The sequence below is a fragment of the Equus asinus genome, chromosome 24 (genome assembly GCF_041296235.1).
Source record: "Equus asinus isolate D_3611 breed Donkey chromosome 24, EquAss-T2T_v2, whole genome shotgun sequence".
In the NCBI taxonomy this organism is placed as follows: Eukaryota; Metazoa; Chordata; class Mammalia; order Perissodactyla; family Equidae; genus Equus; species Equus asinus.
The window spans coordinates 27389237-27413839 of record NC_091813.1 but is presented as its reverse complement, the minus strand read 5'-3'; the positions used below and the strand labels follow the sequence as shown (position 1 = coordinate 27413839).

At 39.1% G+C, this 24603-nt stretch overlaps 1 protein-coding gene across 1 annotated transcript in view; it reads left to right on the top strand.

Moving 5' to 3' along the window:
* The first annotated feature begins 3336 nt into the window (after window positions 1-3336).
* Window positions 3337-24603, top strand: part of RNGTT (RNA guanylyltransferase and 5'-phosphatase) — a 281137-nt gene continuing 259870 nt past the window's right edge. Inside the window, exons 1-4 of the mRNA XM_044757216.2 lie at window positions 3337-3639; window positions 13787-13896; window positions 17338-17441; window positions 17535-17623. Of these exons, the coding sequence (XP_044613151.1) occupies window positions 3576-3639; window positions 13787-13896; window positions 17338-17441; window positions 17535-17623 (367 nt within the window). The 5' untranslated portion in view covers window positions 3337-3575. The remainder of the gene's footprint in view (window positions 3640-13786; window positions 13897-17337; window positions 17442-17534; window positions 17624-24603) is intronic.

Here is a 24603-nt window from a genome sequence, read left to right as displayed (position 1 = left end):
TCAGAATGAGAAAGGGAGCTGGGCACAGATGGCACCAGCTTAGTCCCTGCCAGTTAGGGAAGACAAGGCTTGATCAAAAAAGGTTAATGTCCCTCACTGCCATTTTGCCAATTTTTGAAAAGTCAGATAGGAGTATCCTTTCATACACCTTGGATTGCTGGCTGTCAGAATCAACAGATTTGGCCCTTAATCAACCACTGATGGAGCTGCATGGAGCAGGAGACTGAATTCCACAGCGAGGCTTGGGGGATACCGTTCTGTCTCAGAGGGGCTATTTCTGCAATAGTTCAGTGAGGCATAAACAGCTGTTGAGGCAAAAACATTAGGAATAAAATTTCCTGCTAACCCAGAAAATCCTCTTCACAAATGTAGAAAAGAAAAGAGTTTTATTATTGAATATGTATTAAACCAGACTGTGATGAACTTCACAGGCAATGCTCTAATGAGACCGCAAAGACAGAAATCGCACCCTTTTATCCAGCCGAGCACATACAATCCATTACATACATGTGCTCAAGATCAATGATAACTGGCCCTCATGTAAGAGGACTTGGCAGTACCATTTGTTATATATTCTCTCATTGTTCACCCTAAATTCACTGGGTAATTGGTACAGCCATCTGTGTTAGTTAACTGCCATTATCTGAAAGAAAAACAAAACGTTTCCTAACTCTATGACTTGCGGGCCGTTACAGCTTGAAACAGGCGCCTTAGGATAAATTCCCGTGATGACAGGGAGACAGGGCGCCATCTTCCTTCATGTTTACAAAGAGGTGGCTCCCAGGCCCTAAGAAAAATGTTCCTCGGGTGTAAGGCAGGCAAGAGGCTCGTTTGGCTGTTAAAACGATTTATGCACAGATCAAAGGGATGAGGAAGGCTTTACAAATACAAGTCTTCGCAAGGAAATGCTCTAGGAAAAGGGAAGGGGGAAAAGGTCTCTTTCCTTTTTGTCAACAGGGAAAATTCAATCTTATTTTTATTTTCCCTTGCACACCCTTCCTTATGGGGAAAACAGATGCTCCATGGAAGAATTCACCCAGCAAGAGCCAATAAAGAGGAGGCTAAGATGTATTTGCAGGGGTGGGTTGGCAGTTCGTTTTTTCCTAGGCCAGGTCATGTTGGGCCCTTCGTGGACACCTATTTTTTCTCTCGCAGAACAGCAGAGACATGGGACCAGGAATGATATAGGCAGAAATACACATGAGGTGAAAGATTCCTGGTGTCGACGCAAATAATCCATAATAAATCTATAAATCAAAATTGGGCTGAGTGTATTATGAGCCAGATCTTCCTCCTCAAGGAAGGAAGGGCATCAAAGAAGTGAGGTGTACAGAGTGGTTATTTACCGTCTTGGAACAAAGGGCATATATCACATATGATAGGAATGTCTCTTTTACAGTTGTCAGGAGATGCTTAGCTGGCACAGCAGATCGATGGTCAGGAGTTCGGTGGTCACGAGGTGAGTGGTCACAAGGTGAGTACAGCAGGTCAATAATTAATCTTTAGCTTAGGGAGAGATGCTTATCCTAAAGGAAATGCCAGTATGGGAGAGGTTACATCCCTATCTTTAGGGGCATCATTCTTGTCTTTGGGACATAGTAAATATTTAAAGTAGGTGTACAATGTATGCTCAACAGGCCGTGTCAGGCCCTTTTGGAAAAACAAGGTCAGGCCGAATTAATTTTAAACCAAATGTCTTCATCATATACTCCAATATATCCTATTGCTTTTCAGTTATTTATCACTGGTAGGGAGAGAGAAACTGGCACTCACTCGGATGCTACTCTCCTACTCTACCCTCTGTTGTGGGAGGAAGGAAGGCACAGGTTCCCCCCATTCTGTGGGCATTGAGGATGGAGAGGGTATAACGGGATAGAGGCGTAAAAATTAAGCACACACTGCTGCCTTACAACCAGTAACAGCTGCTCATTGCAGGTAGGAAGCCTCCGGGAAGCTCCCCCTGTGCCAAGGACTGAGCTCCCTGAGTGGACACAGCGTGTGTGAGGAGAACAGTTTCCAAGGGGAGTCTTCCCCAGAAGGGGAACGTGAGATATTCTCCCAGGACCAGGCTCACCCCTTGGAGGAGATTTGGGGAATCAAACATTTCACCACTCTGGACATGGTACGAACTCTACCCTGCCAGCAGAGAAGAGAATTGGGCAGTGTTCAGGCAGTCTGCTGGTCTGTAAGGAAACTGAGTCTTATCTTGTCCTGTCAGGGGAGGAGTGACACTTTCACTAAAAGGTCTCAGCAGATGTAACAGCAGGTCAGACCAGGAGTGTGACCTAACTCAGTCTCCCTCAGAGCCTATTCATGAGAGAACTCTCACTCTAACCGAGAGGGTCCAGGCATTCAGGGGCTGAGCTGCCTCTCAAGTTTCTCCTGATCCTTTAAAATATATTCCCCCAAACCTCACACCCTCGCAGTTCAAATATAGCATTGGTGATTAAAACCAAACTGCTCTATTATAATTAATTTGCCATCATCCAGCTTTATATTTAATACTTTCACTAATTTTGTCTGGTAACTACAGAAAGTCTTATTACAGGATGTAGTTTATAAAATGCGTCCAATCGCCCCTGCTTAACTCCAGAGGAAAGACCACTTGTTTGCTAAGGCGAAGGAGAACCCCGCCACATACTGGTACTGCGTCGAACCATTCCTGCCTCTGCCAATAATACACATTAGTAACTTCTGAGGCATGGACCCTCCGAGACTCGCAAATACGCTTTGAAACTGTGCTGCAGAAATATACAAGAAAAACTCTCAAAAAATGTTTCGGGATTAGTTTCAGATGCTTCATGCATCCTTAGAAGTACTCCCCCAAAGAGAAATTCCTCATTTCTGGTACTCCAATCTCTCGCCCTCAGAATTTCTCTAAAGCCCGTTCCCTTGATCCACATCAGGGAGAACTTCCCAAATTCCAAATCAAACCCAGATCCTGCCGGGACGCCAAGTTGGCAGAAAAAAGGGTGATCTGGCTCTTGAGGTGGGACAGCGCTGGGAAGCCCCCTTTCATTAGTAAAACAGATGCCTTTATGAAAGCTGCGGACGAGTCTACGCATGGAAAGAGGCTCGACGCCCTTTCATTTTCTGGGGTTTCTACTGGCTGTCAAGACGGGAAAAGAAAACACGCGTCGCTCTGAGGGGCCAGCACAAGGGCAACTGCACATGCGCAAAGCTGTCCTAAGAGCGCTTTGGGATTTAGGCGGGCGAGGGGGAGGGGCGGGGCGGGGCGGGGCGAGGGAAGACCCGCCCCTCTCATTGGCTGTGGCTTTAACTCCTTCCTCTCCCTCCGCCGAGCTTCTCTTTCTTCACCTCTGACCTCGGAAAGAAGGGGGCGGGGCCTTCGGGGGCGGAAGTAGAGGTGCATTGTGGGCTCGCCTAGAGCGGTGGAGTTGAGCCTGAATGAAAGTGGCGCGCCGCCCCTGACGTAACCCGGGTAGGAGCGGCCGGGATTCGGACCCCCGCTGGGCTTCGGGGGTCTCGGACGTCTGGTGCGGAGCGGACCGCGAGGAGGCGGCGGACGCACGGCGAACGTTGTTGGAGGGGGCGACTCTGCGCGGCCCCAAGACATGGCTCACAACAAGATCCCGCCGCGGTGGCTGAACTGTCCGCGGCGGGGCCAGCCGGTGGCAGGTAACCCGGACAGGGGGTGTTCGGGTCCCCGCGCACCGGCGGCCCCGGGGGTGGGCGCAGGTTTCGGTGGTTTCGTGCCTGTTAGTGGTAATTCGGGACCGAGATGTGCTGGGTTGGATGAAGCTTAGTGGATGAGTGTCTGGGAACATAGACTGGAGGAGGTGGATCGGTGGGTGGGTGCACTTGTCACTCTCCAGTAAGATGCCCCCGGTAAGATCAAGTATTGCGAACGGGAAGGTAGACAGGAGGTTTGTGTGGCAGGAGCTGAGGACCCGAGAACACAGTGGGCAGTACTTTGAAGCTTAGAAGTTTGTGAACCTTTTAAGGTTCTCGGAAGGGGAAGGGATCAGTGTCGGTCTAGAGGAGGAGGAGAGCTAAAGAGCAGGAGGGGCAGTTCCTAGCGGTGAAGTGGATCGATACTGAGACTGGAGTTCCTTTTTTTTTTATGACTTTTATTGTGGATTTTTTATCTTTATTGGATTTGACAAACTTTGAATTTAAAGTGTACAGTTTGATAAGTTTTGACTACACACACACACATCGTGTGAAACACCCATGAAACCATCACTACGATCAAGACGGTAAACGTAACCATGGCCTCTCAAAGTTTCCTCCTTCCCTTTGGTAATCCTTTCCTCCTCAGGCAATCACTGATTTGCTTTCTGTCACTATTGATTAATTTGCATTTTCTGCAATTTTTTAAAATAAATGGCAACAGCATGTACTCCTTTTTGGGCGTAGTTCTCTGCTTTCTTTCACGCATTATTATTTTGAGGTTTATCCGTGTTCTTGTATGTCTTAGTAGTTCATCCTTTTTTATTTTATTGCTGAGTAGTGTTCCATTGTTATGGATACACCATAGTTTATTTATCTGTTCATTTGTTGATGGTCATCTGGATTGTTTGCCCTTTTTGGCTGTTAGAAATTAACTTGCTGTGAACATTCCTGTACAATTCTTTGTATGGACATATGCTTTCAGATCTCTTGTGTAAATCTCTAGGAGAGGAATGGATCATATGGTAGGTGTACATTTAACCTTTTAAAAAACTGCCGAACTCTCTTCCAAAGCGATAACATTTTACATTTCCACCATCAGTGTATGAGAGTTCTGTGTACTCTCTATCCTCCCTAACACTTGGTATGACCAGTCTTTTTCATTTTACCTATTGTAATAGGTATTTAGTAATATCTTACTGTGGTTTGATGTTGAAAAGTCATGTGCTTCTTGGTAATTCAGATATCTTCTTTTAGGAAGTGTCTAAATCTTTTTCTGTTTTTTTAATTGATTGTTTATCTTGTTGAGTTGTTAAAGTTCTTTATATATTGTAAATACAAGTCGTTTGTTGGACATATGCTTCTAAAAATCCTCTCTCTCATCTGTGACTTGCCTTTTCATTTTCATAACAGTTTCTTTTGGAGAGTGAAAGTTAAAATTTTTTTTTGGTGAGGAAATTGGCCCTGAGCTAACATGCATTGCCAATCTTCCTTTTTTTTGAGGAAAATTAGCCCTGAGCTAACATCTGCTGCCAATCCTCCTCTTTTTGCTGAGGAAGACTGGCCCTGAGCTAACATCTGTGCCCATCTTCCTCTACTTTATACGTGGGACGCCTAGCACAGCATGGCTTGCCAGGCGGTGCCATGTCCGCACCCGGGATCTGAACCGGTGACCCCTGGGCCACCGAAGTAGAACGTGCAAACTTAACCACTCCGCCACTGGGCCGATGCATCCAATCTTCCTATTTTTGCTTGAGGAAGATTGTCCCTAAGCTAACATATGTGCCAGCCTTCCTCTATTTTGTATGTGGGATGCCACTACAGCATGGTGTGGTGAGCGGTGTATAGGTCCATGCCCAGCATCCAAACCTGCAAACCGCAGGCTGCCAAAGCGGAGCGTGTGAACTTAACCACCATGCCACCAGGCTGGCCCCCAAAATTTTAAATTTTAACTAACTCCAACTTATTGCTTTTTCTGAAGGTGTTTTGAAATAAAAAGGATTTTGTAGTGAGCTTTGAGTGCTCAATTATGTACACATCTATCTAGTTACTTAAAATTGTTGGAAGAAGAGATTCGGTAATTGTTTTTTATTCGGGTTTTCTGATTCTTCTGGTTTGTCAGCTTTTGTTCACATTTTGTATAAAACCCTCGGTCAATAAAGCCATATAAACACTGGATAAAAGTGATATTGAAAGATAATCTAAGCAAATCTTGGGGTGAGGAAGTGTTTTTCTTTTTTTTTCAAAGATTTTATTTTTTTCCTTTTTCTCCCCAAAGCCCCCCAGTACATAGTTGTATATTCTTCGTTGTGGGTCCTTCTAGTTGTGTCATGTGGGATGCTGCCTCAGCGTGGTTTGATGAGCAGTGCCATGTCCTTGCCCAGGATTCGAACCAATGAAACACTGGGCTGCCTGCAGCGGAGCGCGTGAACTTCACCACTCGGCCATGGGGCCAGCCCCAGGAAATGTTTTTCTGTAATGAAATATGAAATAATTTTCTTTATGTTCTAATCATTTTTATATGCGTTTTCACTTGTAATGAAAACGATTGTACTTGATAATCATTGTACTTTCTTCTTCAAATGAATTGATCACAGTTCTTTACACTTTTCTTTATAGGTCTCAGTCTCCAGCCATTTTGACTTTTCCCCCCTTCTGTCTCTTAGTATTGAATCCTTTCTTTTTACATCTGGTTTTCCCTATAGAGTTATGAAGAAACATCTAAACTTAGACATCTGGCTGCTTTTCTAGCCTGGAGCCTGTTTTCTTGGATCCTTTCATTAGAATTATTTGCTACACTGATTTATAAGAAAAAAAATCATTAAAAAATTTTTGGCTTTTTTTTTTTAGACATATTAAATTAAATTAATTAATTAATTTTCTGAGGAAGATTGGCCCTGAGCTAACATCTGCCGCGCATCCTCCTCTTTTTTTGCTGAGGAAGGCTGGCCCTGAGCTAACATCCGTGCCCATCTTCCTCTACTTTATTTGTGGGATGCCTGCCACAGCATGGCTTGCCAAACGGTGCTGTGTCTGCACCTGGGATCCGAACTGGCGAACCCCGGGCCACGGAAGCAGAAGGTGTGCACTTAATCACTATGCCACCGGGTCGGCCCCAAAATTCTTGTTAAAGTAAATATTTTCTATTTGGAATTAGAAAAACAGTTTGAAAATCAGAATTTTAGTATAATCTGCCGGATGCCAATGACATATATCAGAATACTGACTTATTGTCAGATTAATGGGACTAATGTGGCGCTGGCTGGGGGTAGACAGCAGCAGGAGAGATGCTAAGCTCCAGGCAGCTTTATACCTGTCTGAGAAATAGAGTTGTGTGCCTGTTTTTCTCCCTCTGCTAGGAATGCAGGGTCAGAAATAATAAGTTTTTCCTTTTTATTGTATTGGAATCCTTTGGCTCCCAGAAGCTAGACTCTTAGAGTTGTTGTGGTTTGATGAGTCACTAAGCTTACCTGTCTGATTAATTGTGGTCCCTGGATGGAACCCCAGGCCTCCTGACAGCAAAACTGGATCTTTACTAGTAATCAGTGTTGCTTCGGTTTGTGAGGCTTATTAGAAAGTAAAGTGAATACAGCATAGAATTCTTGATAAGTTTCTCTGAATTTCCCTTAAAGTTCTGTCTCTCTGTGCCCTAGAAGTGTTCATGCCTCGTTGTATATTTTGTAAATGCAGGGTTAGCAGCGTTTTACAGTAGCAGAGCAGGAAATACCAGCTATATTCTTATAAACTTAAGTGAAAAAGAAGGAATCAGTCACATTCTCATTGTCTACCTCCTAATTTCTTCCTCTTATTTTTTTTCTGGTTATAAAAGTTATCCACTCTTATTCTATAATTTCTTTGCTATTTTGCATATTTAAGAAAGCTTATTATAGTTGCTTAAATGTTCTCATTTCAAATATTAAGATGCATTTTATGAGTACTAGAAGTTCCTAATTTTCCTGAATCAGAAAGATGGTGCTAATTATATGTAATCTGTTCCACAATGAAGTCACCTTCTCTAATTAAAACATACTTCCAATGAGAGAGAGCTTCTGGAGATAGGCCAAGCTTTATTTCTGAAGAATTCTTTTTTTCTCCTTTTGAGTGATAGATTTCAGGCGAACACTTTGAAGAAAACAAACTTCTCATTTCTTAAGGGTAGATCATTCGATATAAAATTATTTCATATCTACTATGTGTAAAGAACTTACTAGGAACTAACTGTGGGAGTAGGAATATGAGACAGTCTTGTGATAGTGATGGTGACTTTGAAGTCATTTTGCTTAGCAAATATTTGAGGGTCTACTTTCAATCCTTGGGGCTAGGGAGATGAGTAAGATACACTTCCTCACCTTAAAGAGCACGTAGTCTCATGGGAGTAGCAAACCATCATTTCTTTTTTTTCTTTTTTCTTTTTTTGTTTTGTTGAGGTTATGATAACTTACAACCTTGTGAAATTTCAGTTGTACATTGTTATTTGTCAGTCATATTATAGATGCACCACTTCACCCTTTGTGCTCTCCCCCCATCCCCCTTTTCCCTGGTAACCACTAATCTGTTCTCTTTGTCCATATGTTTGTTTATCTTCCACATATGAGTGGAGTCATACAGAGATTGTCTTTCTCTATGTGGCTTATTTCGCTTAACATAATACCCTCAAGGTCCATCCATGTTGTTGTGAATGGGACTATTTTATCCTTTTTTATGGCTGAGTAGTATTCCATTGTGTATATATACCATATCTTCTTTATCCAGTCATCAGTCGATGGGCACTTAGGTTGCTTCCATGTCTTGGCTATTGTGAATAATGCTGCAGTGAACATAGGGACGCATGGGTCTCTTTGAATTGATGATTTCAAGTTCTTTGGATAGATACCCAGTAGTGGGATGGCTGGGTCATATGGTATTTCTATTTTTAATTTTTTGAGAAGTCTCCATACTGTGTTCCATAGTGGCTGCACCAGTAGGCATTCCCACCTGCAGTGTATGAGGGTTCCTTTTTCTCCACAAGCTCTCCAACGTTTGTTATTTTTTGTCTTGGTCATTTTATCCATTCTAATGTGTGTAAGGTGATATCTTAGTGTAGTTTTGATTTGCATTTCCCTCATGATCACTGATGATGAGCATCTTTTCATGTGCCTATTGGCCATCTGTATATCTTCTTTGGAGAAATGTCTGTTCACATCCCCTGCCCATTTTTTGATCGGGTTGTTTGATTTTTTTTTGTTGTTGAGTTCTGTGAGTTCTTTATATATTACGGAGATTAACCCTTTGTCAGATATATGATTTGCAAATATTTTTTCTGAGTTGGTAAGTTGTGTTTTTGTTTTCCCTTGCCTCGTAGAAGCTCTTTAGTCTGATGAAATCCCATTTGTTTATTCTTTCTGCTGTTTCCCTTCTCTGAGAACGCATGGTGTCTGAAAAGATCCTTTTAAGAGTGATGTCAAGAGTGTACTGCCTATATTTTCTTCTAGAAGTCTTATGGTTTCAGGTCCTACGTTTAAGTCTGTGATCCATTTTGCGTTTATTTTTGTGAATGGTGTAAAAGAATGGTCTATTTTTATTCTTTTACTTGTGGCTATATAGTTTTCCCAACACCATTTGTTGAGGAGACTTTCTTTTCTCCATTGTATGTTCTCAGTTCCTTTGTTGAAGATTAGCTGTCCATAGATGTGTGGTTTGATTTCTGGCCTTTCAATTCTGTTCCATTGATCTGTGTGCCTGCGAATCATCATTTTTAAACACGGTTCTGTCATAACAAATGCAATAATGACTATTATAAAATATTACGGGATGCCAGAGGTAATAAATGTAATTTTTTGTTTGAGTTTGGGGAAGAGGAGATGGAGAGGGAAGAAGGGGAAAGCTTCTCAGAGAAAGTGATACTTGAATTAGCTTGAGTAAATAGACGTTTGCTAGATAGTTGAGGCATATTTTTTTGGGAAAAGCTGTATGTTAGGATAGAATGATGGTGGGAGAGATCTTGGACTGAAAGTGAGGATATGAGATTTGAGAGTATGAGCCAGATCATACAGGCTGGCAGGGTGTGATGAGGACTTTTAATATTTATATAATTTTCAAGTGCACATTGCAAACCGTTGGAGTTTTTAAACATTGAGATGAGATGATTTGACTTCAGTTTTAAAAAGCTTGCTCTGATTTCTCTGTGTTTAATGAATGAAGGAGACAAGAATGAAAGTGGGGAGACTAGTTAGGAACTTGTTGTGGTAGTCCAGGTGAAAGACAGTGGCGATGGTTTAGAAGTAGAGTTGAAGAGCAGTAGGCTGATTTGAGAGATATTAAAGAGGGAAAATGGACAGAACTTGGTGTTGAATTTAGAATGAGGGAAAGAGAGTAAAAATTGAGTCCAAGTTTCCGGCTTGTGCAGTGGGGTGATTGGTATCATTAGGCCTTATTGGGGGAGAAGCTAGTTGGAAGAGGTATTCTTAAGATACTGATTGCTCATGTAGAGATGTTGAGTATACAGTTGGATATATGTTCAAACAAGTTTGAGTTGGAGATATACTTTTTTTTTTGGTGAGGAAGATTAGCCCTGAGCTAGCTATTGCCAATATTCCTCTTTTTGCTTGAGGAATATTGTCCCTGAGCTAACATCTGTGCCAGTCTTCCTCTGTTTTGTATGTGGGATGCCGCCACAGTGTGGCTTGATGAGTGGTGTATAGGTCCACACCTGAGATCTGAACCTGCGAACTCTGGGCCACAGAAGTGGAGCACACAATAATGACTATGCCTATGGGCTGGTCCCTGGAGATGTACCTTTAAGGATTGTCAGCATAAAGACAATATTTAAAGACGTGGTAGTTGATTAGTAAGGATAAATAATGCTAGTTTCTCTAACAAACAACTCCCCAAACTTAAGGGTTCCAATCAACATGTTTATTTCTTGCTCATATCACACTGTGTGTCAGGCTGTTTTCCTGGGCAACTCTTCTCTGGACTCTTTCCTTCTTGTAATGCTGTCCTCTTAAACATGTGACCTCTAAGGTTGCCATCAAAGGGGAAGAGCAGGAATAGGTGATCTCTCTGGGGGTTTTATGGCCAGCCTTAGTAGTGGTATATCTCACCCCTGCCCATATCCCATTGACCAGAAGCCAGTCACATGGCCCTCACCTACCTGCAAGAGACTCTGAGAAAAGGAGTCTTTTTGTGTGCCCTGGAAGAGGAAAATAAATAGAATTTGGGGAACAGATAGGTAGCCTTGTGTCTGCCATGGCGGTGGATAAGGCCTTCCAGGCAGAGAGCGTAGACAGTAGAGGAGAAGGCCCAGCATGGAACCCACAGAAACCTAGCATTTAGAAGTCGAGTAGAGGGAATAAAGGAGTTGAGAAGGAATAGCCAGAAATTGGAGGTGGTGTTAGATGGGTGGTAGAAATAAACGGAGTCTGGTGTCATGGAAGCCAAGAGAATTTTTCAAGAAGGAAGGAGTTCTCAGATATATGCGATGCTGCTGAGATGTTAAGATGCTAGAAAAGTCGGTAACAACGTGGAAGGGAGGAAGGGTTGATTGATGGTGCTTGAGAAAGCAAAATGGGAGGGAATCCAGAGCAGAGGGAGGGCATTGACCTTTAATGCGAGGAAGGAGAGGGCACAAAAGAGAAGATGGACTCAGATGCAGAAAGGTTTATAGATGAAGCGCAGGGGCGAGGCAAGTTTCTGCCTGCTGGGGAGAGGCGTTGTTGAATAGTGGTTCCATCCATGGAGTCTCCGTTCACATCTCCCGGGTTTGAATCATTGTTCTCACGTTTACTAGAAGCGTGACAATGGGCAAGTTGCCTGATCTCTCTTGCCTTGGTTTTCCCTTATGTAAAATGGGGATAAAAACAGTATTTAGTTTTTGGTAGGAGTAAATGAATTAATCTATATGAAATGTTTTAAACAGTGCCTGATATGTGGCAGACATTTAAAGTTAGCTTTTATTATTATGGTTTCTGTTTCTTTTTATCTTTTCAGCGAGGTATAGCATAAAGCTGTGAGTTGAAAAGGGGGTGGGGAAACCTGGTATATTTTATGAATGAGGAAAAGATCTGAAACGGTTATTTATCGTAGATAAGATATCGTAGAAGATAGTTAGTGGTGTGTGGTAGGATTGCCTTTGAGATTGGTGGTTATGGTTTGTAGTGTCACCCATCTGCTGTGCTGTGGGATTTTCTCTAGGAGCCCTGAGCTGCATCCCTGTAGGCCCATAGAAGTCAGGTGGTTGGGTTATTGAGGTATGGCCTTTTCTCAGGTGCGTGTGACCGAGTAGTGGGGGAGGACCAAGGAGGTTAAGGGTATTTAGAGGGGACTGATTATGATGTTCAGCTGGGGACTCAGCAGTGAGCTCAGAAGGAAAGCGAAGACCAGAGGAGCTAATGGAATCAGGATTGGATGTTGGAGGCAACAGTGAGGAGGAGAGAGGGTCTAATGGGATGAATCTGCTAACATACCATACTGTTTACTTATTTAGTATGTTTATTATTTATGGTTTGTTTTTCCCCTATAGGATGTAATCTCTGTGACGGCACGGATTTTTATCTGTTTTTCTTTTCTTTTCACTGATGTATTCCATGCACCCAGAACAATGCCTGATACATAGCAGGCATTCATTAAATATCTGTTGAGTAAAGTAAGTGAAGTAGAATAATTTAGGTGAGATGATTCTAGAGGTAGTGAGAAGTGGTCAGATTCTGGATATATTTTGGAGAGAGATCTGATAGGATTTGCTTATCAATTGGACATGGGATATGCAAGAGAGGAGTCAAGGATAACTCTGAAAATTATGGGCTGAGTTACTAAAAAAATGGTGTTACCGTTTGCTGAGTTGGAGAAGACCATGAGAGGTGAAGTTTTTGGAGTTTGAATATCGAGAGCTCGGATTTGGATATCAAGTCTGAGACGTCTGTTTGACTCTGAGTCAGGTAGGCAGTTTGATGTCCAAGTGTAGAGTTAAGGGGGAGGTTTGGCTGGACATGCACGTTAGCGAGTCACGGCGCGTTAATGGCTTTTAAAGATGAGATTAGATGAGACGCTGAGGGAGTGAGTGTAGATAGAAAGGAGGTCCAAGGACAGAGCCCTGGGACTAAAGATAGGGGAGTCAGGGAGATAAGGAGGAGCCAGTAAAGGAGACTGAAGAGGGGGGCCGGAGAGAGAGGAGGAAAACCAAGAGGATGTGGTGTCCTGGAAACCAAATGAAAAAAGGGATTCAGGAGCTCCCTGTTGAATTAAAAAGTAATCAGTTGTTTGAGAACTGAGAATTGACCATTGGATTTAGCAGTGTGATGGTTATTGGTGATCTTGAGTGGTTTTGTAGAAAATAAAAATTGAAAAAATTATCATTTTGTGAATTTTAGGTTAAAACCTCTGGATAGATGTTAAAATTCACTCAGATATTATTTTATGTAGATATTTATTCTTATTGATTTTGTGTTTTAAAATGTAAATCAGTTAGAATAGGTGATTTTATTTATTTATTTTTTAGTTTTATTTTTTTCTGCTTTTTCTTTCCTCCCCAAATCCCCCCAGCACATAGTTGTATATTTTTAGTTGTGGGTCCTTCTAGTTGTAGAATAGGTGATTTTAGAATTGATTGTATAAGATGACTTCCCTTATGCGTATAGTGTGATTCAGGAAAAAAGGCCAAAAAGTTCAGTCTTGCTTGCTGAAATTATAGTCACTGATAATTGGGGAGTGATTTTGGTTAGCCTGCTTCTCAGCGTGATCCTTATCCTGAGGTGTAGGATAGGGTCTATAAGATGGAGAAAATTCCAACCTCATATTAAAAAAGTACAATTAGGAATTTTAAAGAATTGGTTGAATTCACTCCATTATCAGTTTTCTGGTACCATGTCTTTAAAGGTGTTAAGGCAATAACTTTTTAATGTAGTAGTTTAGAACTTGAGCCTTTATGGAAGTTCTATTCATTCGTAATTTTTCTTTTGTTTTTATATTTGATAGTTAATTTCTAGAATTTATGTTGTCCTTAAAAGTTCAAAGGGGGCAGTACCTTTTAAAGTATATAAGTTGAGATTGAGAGTGTTTCATGAACAGTTCCAGTTGAAACATTTTAAGAAAGTGATTTTAAGAATTGCTAATTATAAAGTTTTAATCTGAAACAGTTTCTTTAATGAAAATCGTTACCTATCTTAATGTTGTTTAGGAAGATTCTTACCTCTGAAGACAATGTTAGGACCAAGATACGATAGTCAAGTTGCTGAAGAAAATCGGTTCCATCCCAGTATGCTCTCAAATTATCTAAAGAGTCTGAAGGTAAGAAACAAAACATTACTTATACTGATTTAGTGTACTTTATTATTCTCTTTTTCTTCAGGTGGCTTTAAAAAAAAAAACCTTGTGTTTTGAAATAATTGAATGACTTAGAGGAAGTTGCAAAAATTGTACAGAGTTCTGTGCACCCTTCCCCCAGCTTTTCCAAATGGTGACATTGTCCATAACTGTAGTACAATATCAAAAGAGGACACTGACATTGGTACAGAACTGTTGACTAGGTTGCAGACCTTATTTATTTTTTACTGGTTTTTATATGTATTCATTTCTGTGTATATGTGTGTAGTTCTGTGCAGTTTGATGCAACGTACAGATCTGTGTGGTGGTTGCAGAACTATTCCATCTCCATAGAGGAACTCCCTCGTGCTATTACTCCTTTATCATCAGACCCATCTTCCCACCCCTGTTCTGTATGCTGGCAACTGCTCATCTCTTTTCCAGCTGTGCAGTTTTGTCATTTTGAGAATGTTACATAAATGGAATAAAACAGTATATGACCTTTTGAGACTGGCTTTTTTCACTAAGTGTAATGCCTTTGAGGTCCATCCACGTTGTTGCATATATCAACAAAAGTTCATTCCTTTTTATTGCTGAATAGTATTCAGTTGTATGGATGTACCAGAGTTTATTTAACCATTCTCCATTGAATGGTTAAATAACCATTTAACCAATTTGAATTGTTTCCAGTTGTGGGGTATTGGGAATAAAGCTGCTGTGTGAACATTTATGCACAGGTGTTTGTGTGAACTTCAGTTTTCATTTTTCTGCATTAAATATCTAAGCGTTTGATTGCCGAGTGCATGGTTAGTTTTACAAGAAAGTGCCAAACTGTTTTCGTAAATGAACTTTTTTGCGATATTCTGACATAATACTGATGGTACTAGTTTCTTAGGGCTGCTGTAACAGATGACCACCAACTGGGTGGCTCAAAATAACAGAGCTTTATTCTCTCACCGTCCTGGCGGCTAGAAGCTTCAAGTCAAGGTGCTGGCAGGGTTCCTTCCTTCTGGAGGCTTGGAGCAAGAATCTTTTCCATTCTTTTCCCCTAGCTTCTGGTGATTGTCAGCAATCCTTGGCATTCCTGGGCTTGCAGCTCCATCACTTGTGTCTGCCTCATTGTGGACATTCTCCCTGTCTGTGTCTGTGTCCAAATTTTTCCTTCTTTTAAGGACACCCTAATCCAGTGTTTCATCTGAATTTGATGATATTTGCAAAGACTCTGTAACCCTATTTTCAAATAAGGTCACATTCGCAGGTACTGGGAGTTAGGACTTGAACATATCTTTTTAGGGGACATAATTCAACCAATAACACCCATCATTGTTACTCTTCTGTTTTATATTCTTGGTAGTCTTTTATTGTATGCTATATTAGTACATTCAGCAAGTGTTAGTGCCCATAGTGCCATTTATGTGCAAGGCTCCTATCATGGGATAGAAAAGGCGCCACTTGGACTTTGAAAACCTGTTTACTCATCCCTTTTCTCAGTGTAGTTTTGAGTCTTTATGTGTTTATATCTTTTATTTTAGCTTACTTGTAGACTTTTTATTTTTATTATCAATAATCATATTGAAAATCATAGTTAACGTTTATAGAGTGTTAAATTTTTCCTAGGCAGTGTGCTAAGAGCTTGGGCTTAGAAGCCAGATAGCCTGGGTTTGGATTCTGGTTTGCCACTTACAGCTTCGTGGGCAAGTTATGTAACCTCTTCACGTTTCAGTTTCCTCATTTGTAAATAAAATTAGGGCATGTAAAGCATGTGGAATAGTGCTTGGCACAGAGTAAGAACTTCATTTAAATCTCACAACAACTCTGTGAGGTAGATACTATTATTAGTCTTACTTCATGGATTGGGATTATCTATTTTGAAAATAAATACATATATGTAATATATATGTGTTTGCATGTGTATACAAACAGATGCATTCACACACAAACACATTATCCACACAGGCACAGCACACACGTGTTTATACATATACCTATATATGGAGCTCATTGCAATTAAGTCACACAATACAGTTTCACAGTTTCTCAGTTTCCTTGGCTAAAGTATTCCTATGTATTTAGACAATTCATATTTTCTTGCTCATCTCCACTTGTCATTGATTTCTTATTTTGGACCTGGAGACAGACAACATGGGTTCTGATTCTGACTCGCTGAGAAGCTGTATCATGGTATCTAAATCTTTGTGTTTGGCAGTATATATCCTTTGATGGAATTAAGATTACTGCAGAAGCTATGGGAGAAGGGAAGAGAAGTAGGCCCAGGGGGCAGATTGCAGAAAATACCATCAGAAATACATTTCCTGAAGTACGAGCTCACCTGGTTGGTAGACCTAGCTCTCATCTACACATGAGCTAAGGAGTCTGGAGAAATGCCGCCTCATGGCAGCTCGTTATAGTTTAGAAGCACACAATTTTGTCTGTTTTGTCCTGTGTGAAATTTAAATATTTGTGCCATTTTTTCTCTGTAACAGTGGAGTTGAATCGTTATATAGACCAGTCTCCTTTAGGCGAATCCTACAATACATACTCAGTAAAAAAAAGGAGAGAAGAGTAACAGTTAAAAATGCGGATTGGTTCTCTTGCCACTCTTCCCAGAGAGTACATGCTTCAGAACGAGGTGGAAGATGTGCGAATTAACTGTCTTTTCACTTGGCTCAGTTTGGGTGTGCTTTGCTTAGTGAGACTATCTTGCCAGGGTGTATGTGATTCTAGTTGTTAAAGATTTTTCAAACCAAATGGCCCCCAAACACAAGCCGTTTCTTCAGGTAGTGAATAGAAGAAATAAGGATTTTTATTCTAATGCAGGAAGAAAAACTGGCTGGGAGATGGGATTAAGTCTTCAATGAGATGCACAAATATGACCAGGTGTACTGTTCTTTATTGATTACTTAAGGGATTTACAAGGGAATGTAGACTTTACACACCTTTTACCCTATCTACTCGCTTTAGAATTTAACTGCCTAACATTTGATGTAGTGATAGCCCTTAGAATGCTGGGTTCACGTGTGCCTGGAGCTTGTTGGGTGCATTTCAGAAGGATGCTGTCTCTGCTCTAGCCCTCTTGTCTAATAAATCATAGGTGGAGTGGCAGATGCAGAAAACCACATCGGTGTTTGCTTTTTTAGGTGGACTTTTGTGATGTTGAAGTGCAGTCTGTTTTGCTTATGTCCTTGTTCTATCATTAATTAGGGGGTTAATTTATTTTATTTACTGCCTGCTAAGTTCTAGTGCCTTGAACAAGACTTGGATAAGTGATACTTGTGTTGTCGATAGTTCATTGGCAGAATGAACATAAAATCTTCCTCGATTTAGATGGATGAACTGGAGTATTGCCATTTAGTCAACTTGTGTTGGAACAAATTCACTTAACTAGTAAATCTGCCCTTTTTTCTTTCTTTCTTTTCTTTTTTTAAGGTTAAAATGGGCTTGTTGGTGGACCTGACAAATACTTCAAGGTTCTATGACCGAAACGACATAGAGAAAGAAGGAATCAAATATATAAAACTTCAGTGTAAAGGGTAAGTCATGCGTTAAGATTCTTTAATATTGAAACCTTTCACTGAAATTTAAAATCTCTTCTGTTTTCAAAAAAAATGTTTCCCTATTACTAGACATGGTGAGTGTCCTACAGCTGAGAACACTGAGACATTTATTCGTCTGTGTGAGCGGTTTAATGAAAGAAACCCGCCTGAACTTATAGGTATGTTTGGCTTTCCTTTACCACTGTTGAATATTTTATTTTGTAATTGGGTTTCCATTCTCTTTTCTGCAAGTGAATTGATATGGACCTTTTTTTTTCCTTTTTAGAGTAATCACCAAGAAGTATTTATTAAAGTAATAGACTTTTATGAACTATAAAATAAATGTATTTTTGTAATTTTTATGTTTTTCAAGGTGAAGCCCTAATTACTGGGTGTACTGTTGGGAAACTCTGACTTAAATACTGCACATTTATGTTCTATAATTTTGCATTTTATACTGTATTATTCTGAAACTTTCTTTTTCACTCAGAATTATATTTCTTTCTTTTTCTTTTTTTGTTGAGGAAGATTGGCCCTGAGCTAACATCTGTTGCTAATCTTCCTCTTTTTCCTTGAGGAAGATTGTTGATGAGCTAACATCTGTGCCAGTCGTCCTCTATTTTGTATGTGGGATGCCACCACAGCATGGCTTTATAAGTGGTGCATAGGTCTGCACCCAGGATCCTAACCCACAAACCCCAGGCCACTGAAGTGGAGCATGTGAACTCAACCACTATGCTACTGGACTGGCCCCAGTATTATATTTCCAAGAGTGATCCATGATGATACATTTAACTGTTGTTCATTTTTGCTGCTGTGTAGTATTCCATCATGTGATCATACTGTGGTTTATTTCTTCTCCTGTTGATGGACAGTTCTTTCAGCAGATATTTATTGACGGCTACTCTTTGCCAGGTACAGGCTCTTGGGACACGTCAGCGGAGAAGAAAGAAAAAAATCCCTGCTCTTCTGGAGCTTATATCGTAGGGTGGGCTGGGAGTGGGGTGGGGAAAGTCAGGCAATAAATGATAAATGTAATAAAGAAGTCAATTTTCTGAAAATGACAGTTCCTTAAAATGACATTTGGGTTATTTTCAGTTTTTTTGCTATTGTAAGCAATGCTGCTAGGAGTGGTCTTCTAGAATTTTTAAGGTTGATTTGTGTTTTGATCCTTTGTTCCTTCTGGTATTTATATTGGTATGTGGTTTGAATTGAGGATCTAATTTAAATGTTTTCCATATAACCAATCATTTTAGCACAGCTTATTGAATAATTTTTTCTCCTGATAGCTAGATGCCATAAATTAACTTCTTATATGTGCTGTTGGAGAATTTTTCCAATTCACTTGCCTTTCAATTTTTTTGGTGATATTTTAAAACTTTTTTGTTGTTGATGTATTTTCTTGTGTGATTTCTTTTTTTTTAGTTTTAAAAAGCTAATATTTTCGCCATTCAGAGAATTAACTGAAAAACTATTAGGAATAATAAGAAACTTAAGGGGATGTGTTTGGACACAGATAAATAAGAAAACATCAGCAACTTTCCTGCAAACAAGCAATAACTAGTTAGAAAATATAATTATCAAATGATCTCGTTAATCTTATTAACAATATTGGCTAACATTTATTGAACATTTTCTCTCTGCTCAGTCACTCTGTAAATGATTTTACATACATTATCTCATTTTATTCTCACAACAATCCTATTAGGTAGCTATTATTTTCACCCCATTTTCTGATAAGAAACTAAGGCTTGGAAAGGTTACGTAACTTGCTCAAGGTCCTTCACACAGCTAGTAAAGGTTAGAGCTTAGATCAGATCCTAAGTAATCTGAGTTGAGAGCTCACACTCTAAACTACTTCTCTCTTCTGTAACAGAAGTACAAAACACCAAGGAATAAAGCTATTCAGAAATGTAGGAGGTCTTTATGAAGAAAATATATTTGGATGTTAAGAGACTTGAAGAAATGCAGGGACATTATGTGTTTCCAAATTAATTTCAAATTTTTAATGTAATTCCAAGCAAAATCCCAATGAGACTGGAAGCATTACTGTGAAGTTAATGTCTTGTAAAACCCACTGCCTTCATTAAGTCAGTAAATATTTATTAAGTGCCAAAAAAATTGTTTGGCAAATCAAACAGGCAAGATTATGAGCAGGAAAATTTTGAAAAGCAAAAGTAATGGGGGATTTTCCTTACCAGTTATGAAAGCACATGGTAAAGCAATGGAAATTACAGTGGTTTCCTGGTGGTAGCAGAGATGTTTTTCAAAAAGGTATGATTATTTAACAAGTGGTATTGAGACAATTAGCCAAGTATATTAAAAAAACATTTTAGGTGCATTACATATTTTTAAAAGGACTCATAAGAATATAGGAGAAAGTAAAGGTCAGTATTTATTTAATTCTGGGGTAAGGAAAGCTATTCCAAGCATATCACCAAAGGGAGAATCCATAAACAAATACTTTTTTAGGAGTGTTCCTGGACTGCGTGTATCAGAATCACCTGAGGATGCTTATTAGAAATATGTGTTTTAGAGCCTCACATAATCACAAAAACCTGCATAATCACAAATCTACATAATCACATCATCTTTATGTCCTACATAATCGCAAACTCTGGGAATGAAGCCTAGGAATCTAGTGTTTTTAAACAAAGGTCTTAGGTGATTTTTATGCACATTTAAATTTGAGAACTGCTGTTAAAAATTAAAATGTGGTCTATTAATGAAAATAGTAACAGTTGCTATTAATGAATGTTATTATTTGCCTGGCAGACATGGTGGGAAGCTATAAATGAATGAATGAAGGAATGAATAAAGGTAATCCTCACACAACTCTATGTAGTATGTGGTGGTATCCCCATTTTACAGATAAGGAAAATGAGTCTCAGAGAATCTAAGTAGTTTACCCATGGTCACACATCTAATAAATTTTCAAGCCAAGTTTTTAATCCAGTTTCTGATGTCAAAGTCCAAATCTCTAATTAGTTGCTACATTGGTTTCTAGATTGACCATATAAAAATGAAAATAAATTTGTGTATTATAAAACACAGCAGAAAGAGCAAAAAGATACTTGACAAATTGGGAAAAATATTTGGAGCTTGTATGATACATAAAAAATTAATATTCTTATATACAAAGAGATTTTATAATCCAATAGGCAAAAGAGGCATTCCTCAATAGGAAAATATGGAAAACAGTGACAATGTGGTTTATAAAAGAGGAAGTACAAATAGCCAAGAAACATGAAAAAGTTTCATTCTCACTTGTCAGCAAGAGATACACATTGAAATATATATGTTATTACCGTCCCTCATCAAATTGGCAAAGATTTAAAAAATTATGATGTCAAGGATTATATAACGTGGTGAATTAGCATGTTAATTGGTACAGCCTCTCTGGAGGGACAATTTGGTGATATTTCTCAAGATCCTTAAATGTGTTCATACACTTTGACTCATCAAGACCACATCTATGAATTTATTTTAAGGAAGCAGTCAGAGATGGACATAAAGATTTATGTGAAAGGAATTTCATCACAGCTTCATTGGTAATAAAAAAACTGGAAATAGCTTACATATCTGATAAAAGCAGGTCATTTATGTTGTACAGTATGCAACTGTTATTTAACAGAACAGTAATATGGGAATATATGACATTTTGTATTGTGATATGTATATGTGTATATATTTACACATTCACATGAACATATGTAATAAGTACACATAGATACACCTGTATTTAGGTATACAACTAGAAGATATACAGCCTAAAATAGCATTGAGGCCTTTACTTGAGCGATTAAAAACGAATTGTTTTCTTATTTGAGAGACACCATTGTAGGGGTAAATGCTAAATATACTTGGGAATTCAAGGGAGGGCAGTCAAGAAGTTTTAACATCTGAAATCAGGTGTCATGATTTCAGAAAGATTAACACTCCTGGGTTTAGGAAAACAAGTCAGCCCTTGTTATTACTTGTCCAGTTGTATTCTTGGAAGAACTGATAGGAAAAATTTCAAAATTGACTGTTTTATGAGTTATAAAAATTATAGAATTGTGCTACAATATGTTCTCTATTCTTTGCTTTGTATCACTGCAGTGATTCTCTTCATGTGTATTGAAGTGGAAACATTTGCTTTGGGCCTGCCAAGTTTTGGAGCAGAGATTATATTGGCAATTATTTATTGTAGTAATACTCCGAAGATAATAACAGAAACTGGTCTTAGAGCTGGTTGTTGGTAACTCCTTTTCAAACAAAAGGAACTAAGGAATCAAGTTTAGGTGTTCTTAGCGTCTGAAAATATTGGCCTGCTTTTACAATATTTTAGTCATGTTTTAGTATCAGAGATGGAACCTTCATCAGCCTTGCACACATTCTTGCTGAAGCATACTTGTGACCAGGCATAAGCATTTGTGACATGGGAAAAGTTAGACTCCTTTATTTTCACAGCTGGTTTTTTTCATCATTTTTAAATTGGCTGTTGTAATTGTAGTTCATGCGGTTAGCCTGGTTGTGGGATAGTGCTGTGGGCTTAGTGGAAATGCAAAGTTCTTGAAACACTTACACAGAAGCCCGAAACTTTTTCTGATCTTTAGGAAGAACTACAGCGTCCTAATTCCTTATCTGAAACCCTTGGGGCCAGATGTTCCCAATTTTTTACCATGTTGCCTCCCTTGGGGGCAGTAGCCCCTAATTTTTTTATTATGAAAATTTTCAAACATTCCAAAAGTAGGGAGAACAGTAAAATGAAATCCCATGTATCCATCATCTAGCTTCAGTAGTTACCATTTTGCTGATTTTTTTCATCTTTCCTCTCCTCTCCTTAACAAATTTTTTTGAGTATTTTAAAACAAATCACATATATCATGTCATTTCACTAAAAATCTTTCAGTATACATCTCTAACTGATAATTTTTGGTTTTTATATAACCACCATGCAATTATACCAAACAGAATAATTAGAAATTCCTCAATGTCATCTAAAGCCTAGTCCCTTTTTAGGTTTCCTCAACTATCTAAAAAATGTTTAAGGTTGGATTTTCAGACCAGGATCCAACAGTGTCCACATATTGTATTTTGTTGTTATGTCTTTCTGATTCTCTCTCTTTTTTTAATGCCATCAGTTTGTTGGAGAAACCAGGTCATTTGTCCTGTAGAATATTCTATATTCTAGATTTATCTGATTTCTTCCTCATTGTATCAGTTAACTTGTTCCTTTGTCTCGTGTATGTCCTATAAATTGGTAGTTAAATCGAGAGACATGATTGTATTCAGTTTTAGGGTTTTAGACAAGAATGCTTCGTAGTTGATGTTGTATAGTTCCTTTTGTACCACATCAGGAAGCCCATAATGTCTTATTGTTGAGCTTTTAGTGGTACTAAGATGAATAAGTGGGTTGAGGTGGTGGCAACTTCTTTCCTAATAGTTTTAGTATCTATGGATGATTGTTGCCTTGATCTAGTGTTTCATTAGGGGTTGAAAATGATGACTTTTCTGATTCTTTCATTTCTTCGTGTATTAGCTGGAATTCTTTAGTAAAGAACTATTCTTTCTCAACAATTTGGTTATCCTGAAATGCATTTTTACTGGAAAGACAAGTTAAATGTTTGATTCTTTCCTTTTATTTCTCAATTTTCAGAACAATGAGTTGGTATCTTAGCAAATCCAGTGGTGACTGATTAATTTTATTTTTTGGGAGTATCTGTATGAACTCATGAATTTTTATATGGTTGATCTATTTAAATCACTTGCAGTTACTATTTATTCTTATGTCCAAATTGCTCCATCCTTGGCCAGTGGGAGCCCCTTCAAGTTGGTTTCTGTATCTTTTTGATATCACCCCATCAGTCTTTGATGCTTTCCTTGTTTTCTGGCACAAGATGTTTTCCAGACTTGGAACCAGTTATTTCTCTAAGGAGCCTGGTTCCTTTTAGGAAAATAGTGTTTAGAAATAATCTGGGCATTAGAGAGCATTCTGTAATTAAACACATTAACATTTCTGCAATTAAACACGTGAATATTCATTCACACTAAGTGGGAAAAATAGATTATAAATAACGTCACATCAGTTCAAGTCAGGTTTTGTCCCCGAATGTTTTACCAGAAGTCTTAATTCTTTTAGAGTCTTTTTGAAATTATAATTACAAATAAGAGATTATGGAGCTATAGTGCATTTGTTTGCATGTACAGAAATAAGAGAATAAGTATTTTGTGGACTGTAGAAATTAAAAATCTGTTTTGTCTTAAAAGAGAAATAGCTGATTTCTTGGTAAATGGTGGACTGTGTATAATAGATACGTAGCTTAACTAATGCCTCTCATTGCTTTAGGTGTTTCTAGTTATAAATACCAGTGACAGATGTGTAAATATGTATTTTCATGAGTAGCACACATTTACTTTGGTAAAAAACATTTCTTTTGATTAAGTAAAAATATTTAAGATAACTTGGCACATAATAAGTTCTTAATAATTGTTAGTTTCCTTTTTCTGTTTTTATTTTTGTTGCTCATTTAGACCAGGGTGTCTCAACGTCAGCATTATTGACATTTTGGACTAGACGATTCTTTATTTGGGGAGGGTTGTCCTGTGTACTGTAGGATGTTTAACAGCATTCCTGACCTCTACGCACTACATGCTAGTGGCACCCCACCAGTTGTGGCAATTAAAACTGTCTCCTGGGCTGGCCCTGTGGCCGAGTGGTTAAGTTCGCGCGCTCTGCTGCAGGCGGTCCAGTGTTTCGTTGGTTTGAATCCTGGGCGCGGACATGGCACTGCTCATTGAGCCACCCTGGGGTGGCGTCCCACATGCCACAGCTAGAACGACCCACAACGGAGAATATACAGCTATGTACCAGGGGGCTTTGGGGAGAAAAAGGAAAAAATAATAAAATCTTTAAAAAAAACCAAAAAAACTGTCTCCTGACATTACCAGATGTCTTCTGGGGAGGTAGGGGGGCAAAATCGCCCTCAGTTGAGAACCACTGATTTGGACTGATCAGATAAATTTTTTGATCGTAGAAATTAATCTATCTGACTAGTGAGATAGAAAGGAAATTGTGTGTATGGAGATCAGGCTGTATTCAAAAAGAAATGTTACCAGCCCTTTATAAGTCACCTGTTACTAATTTACACATATATCCAGTATGTGTAGTATTTCT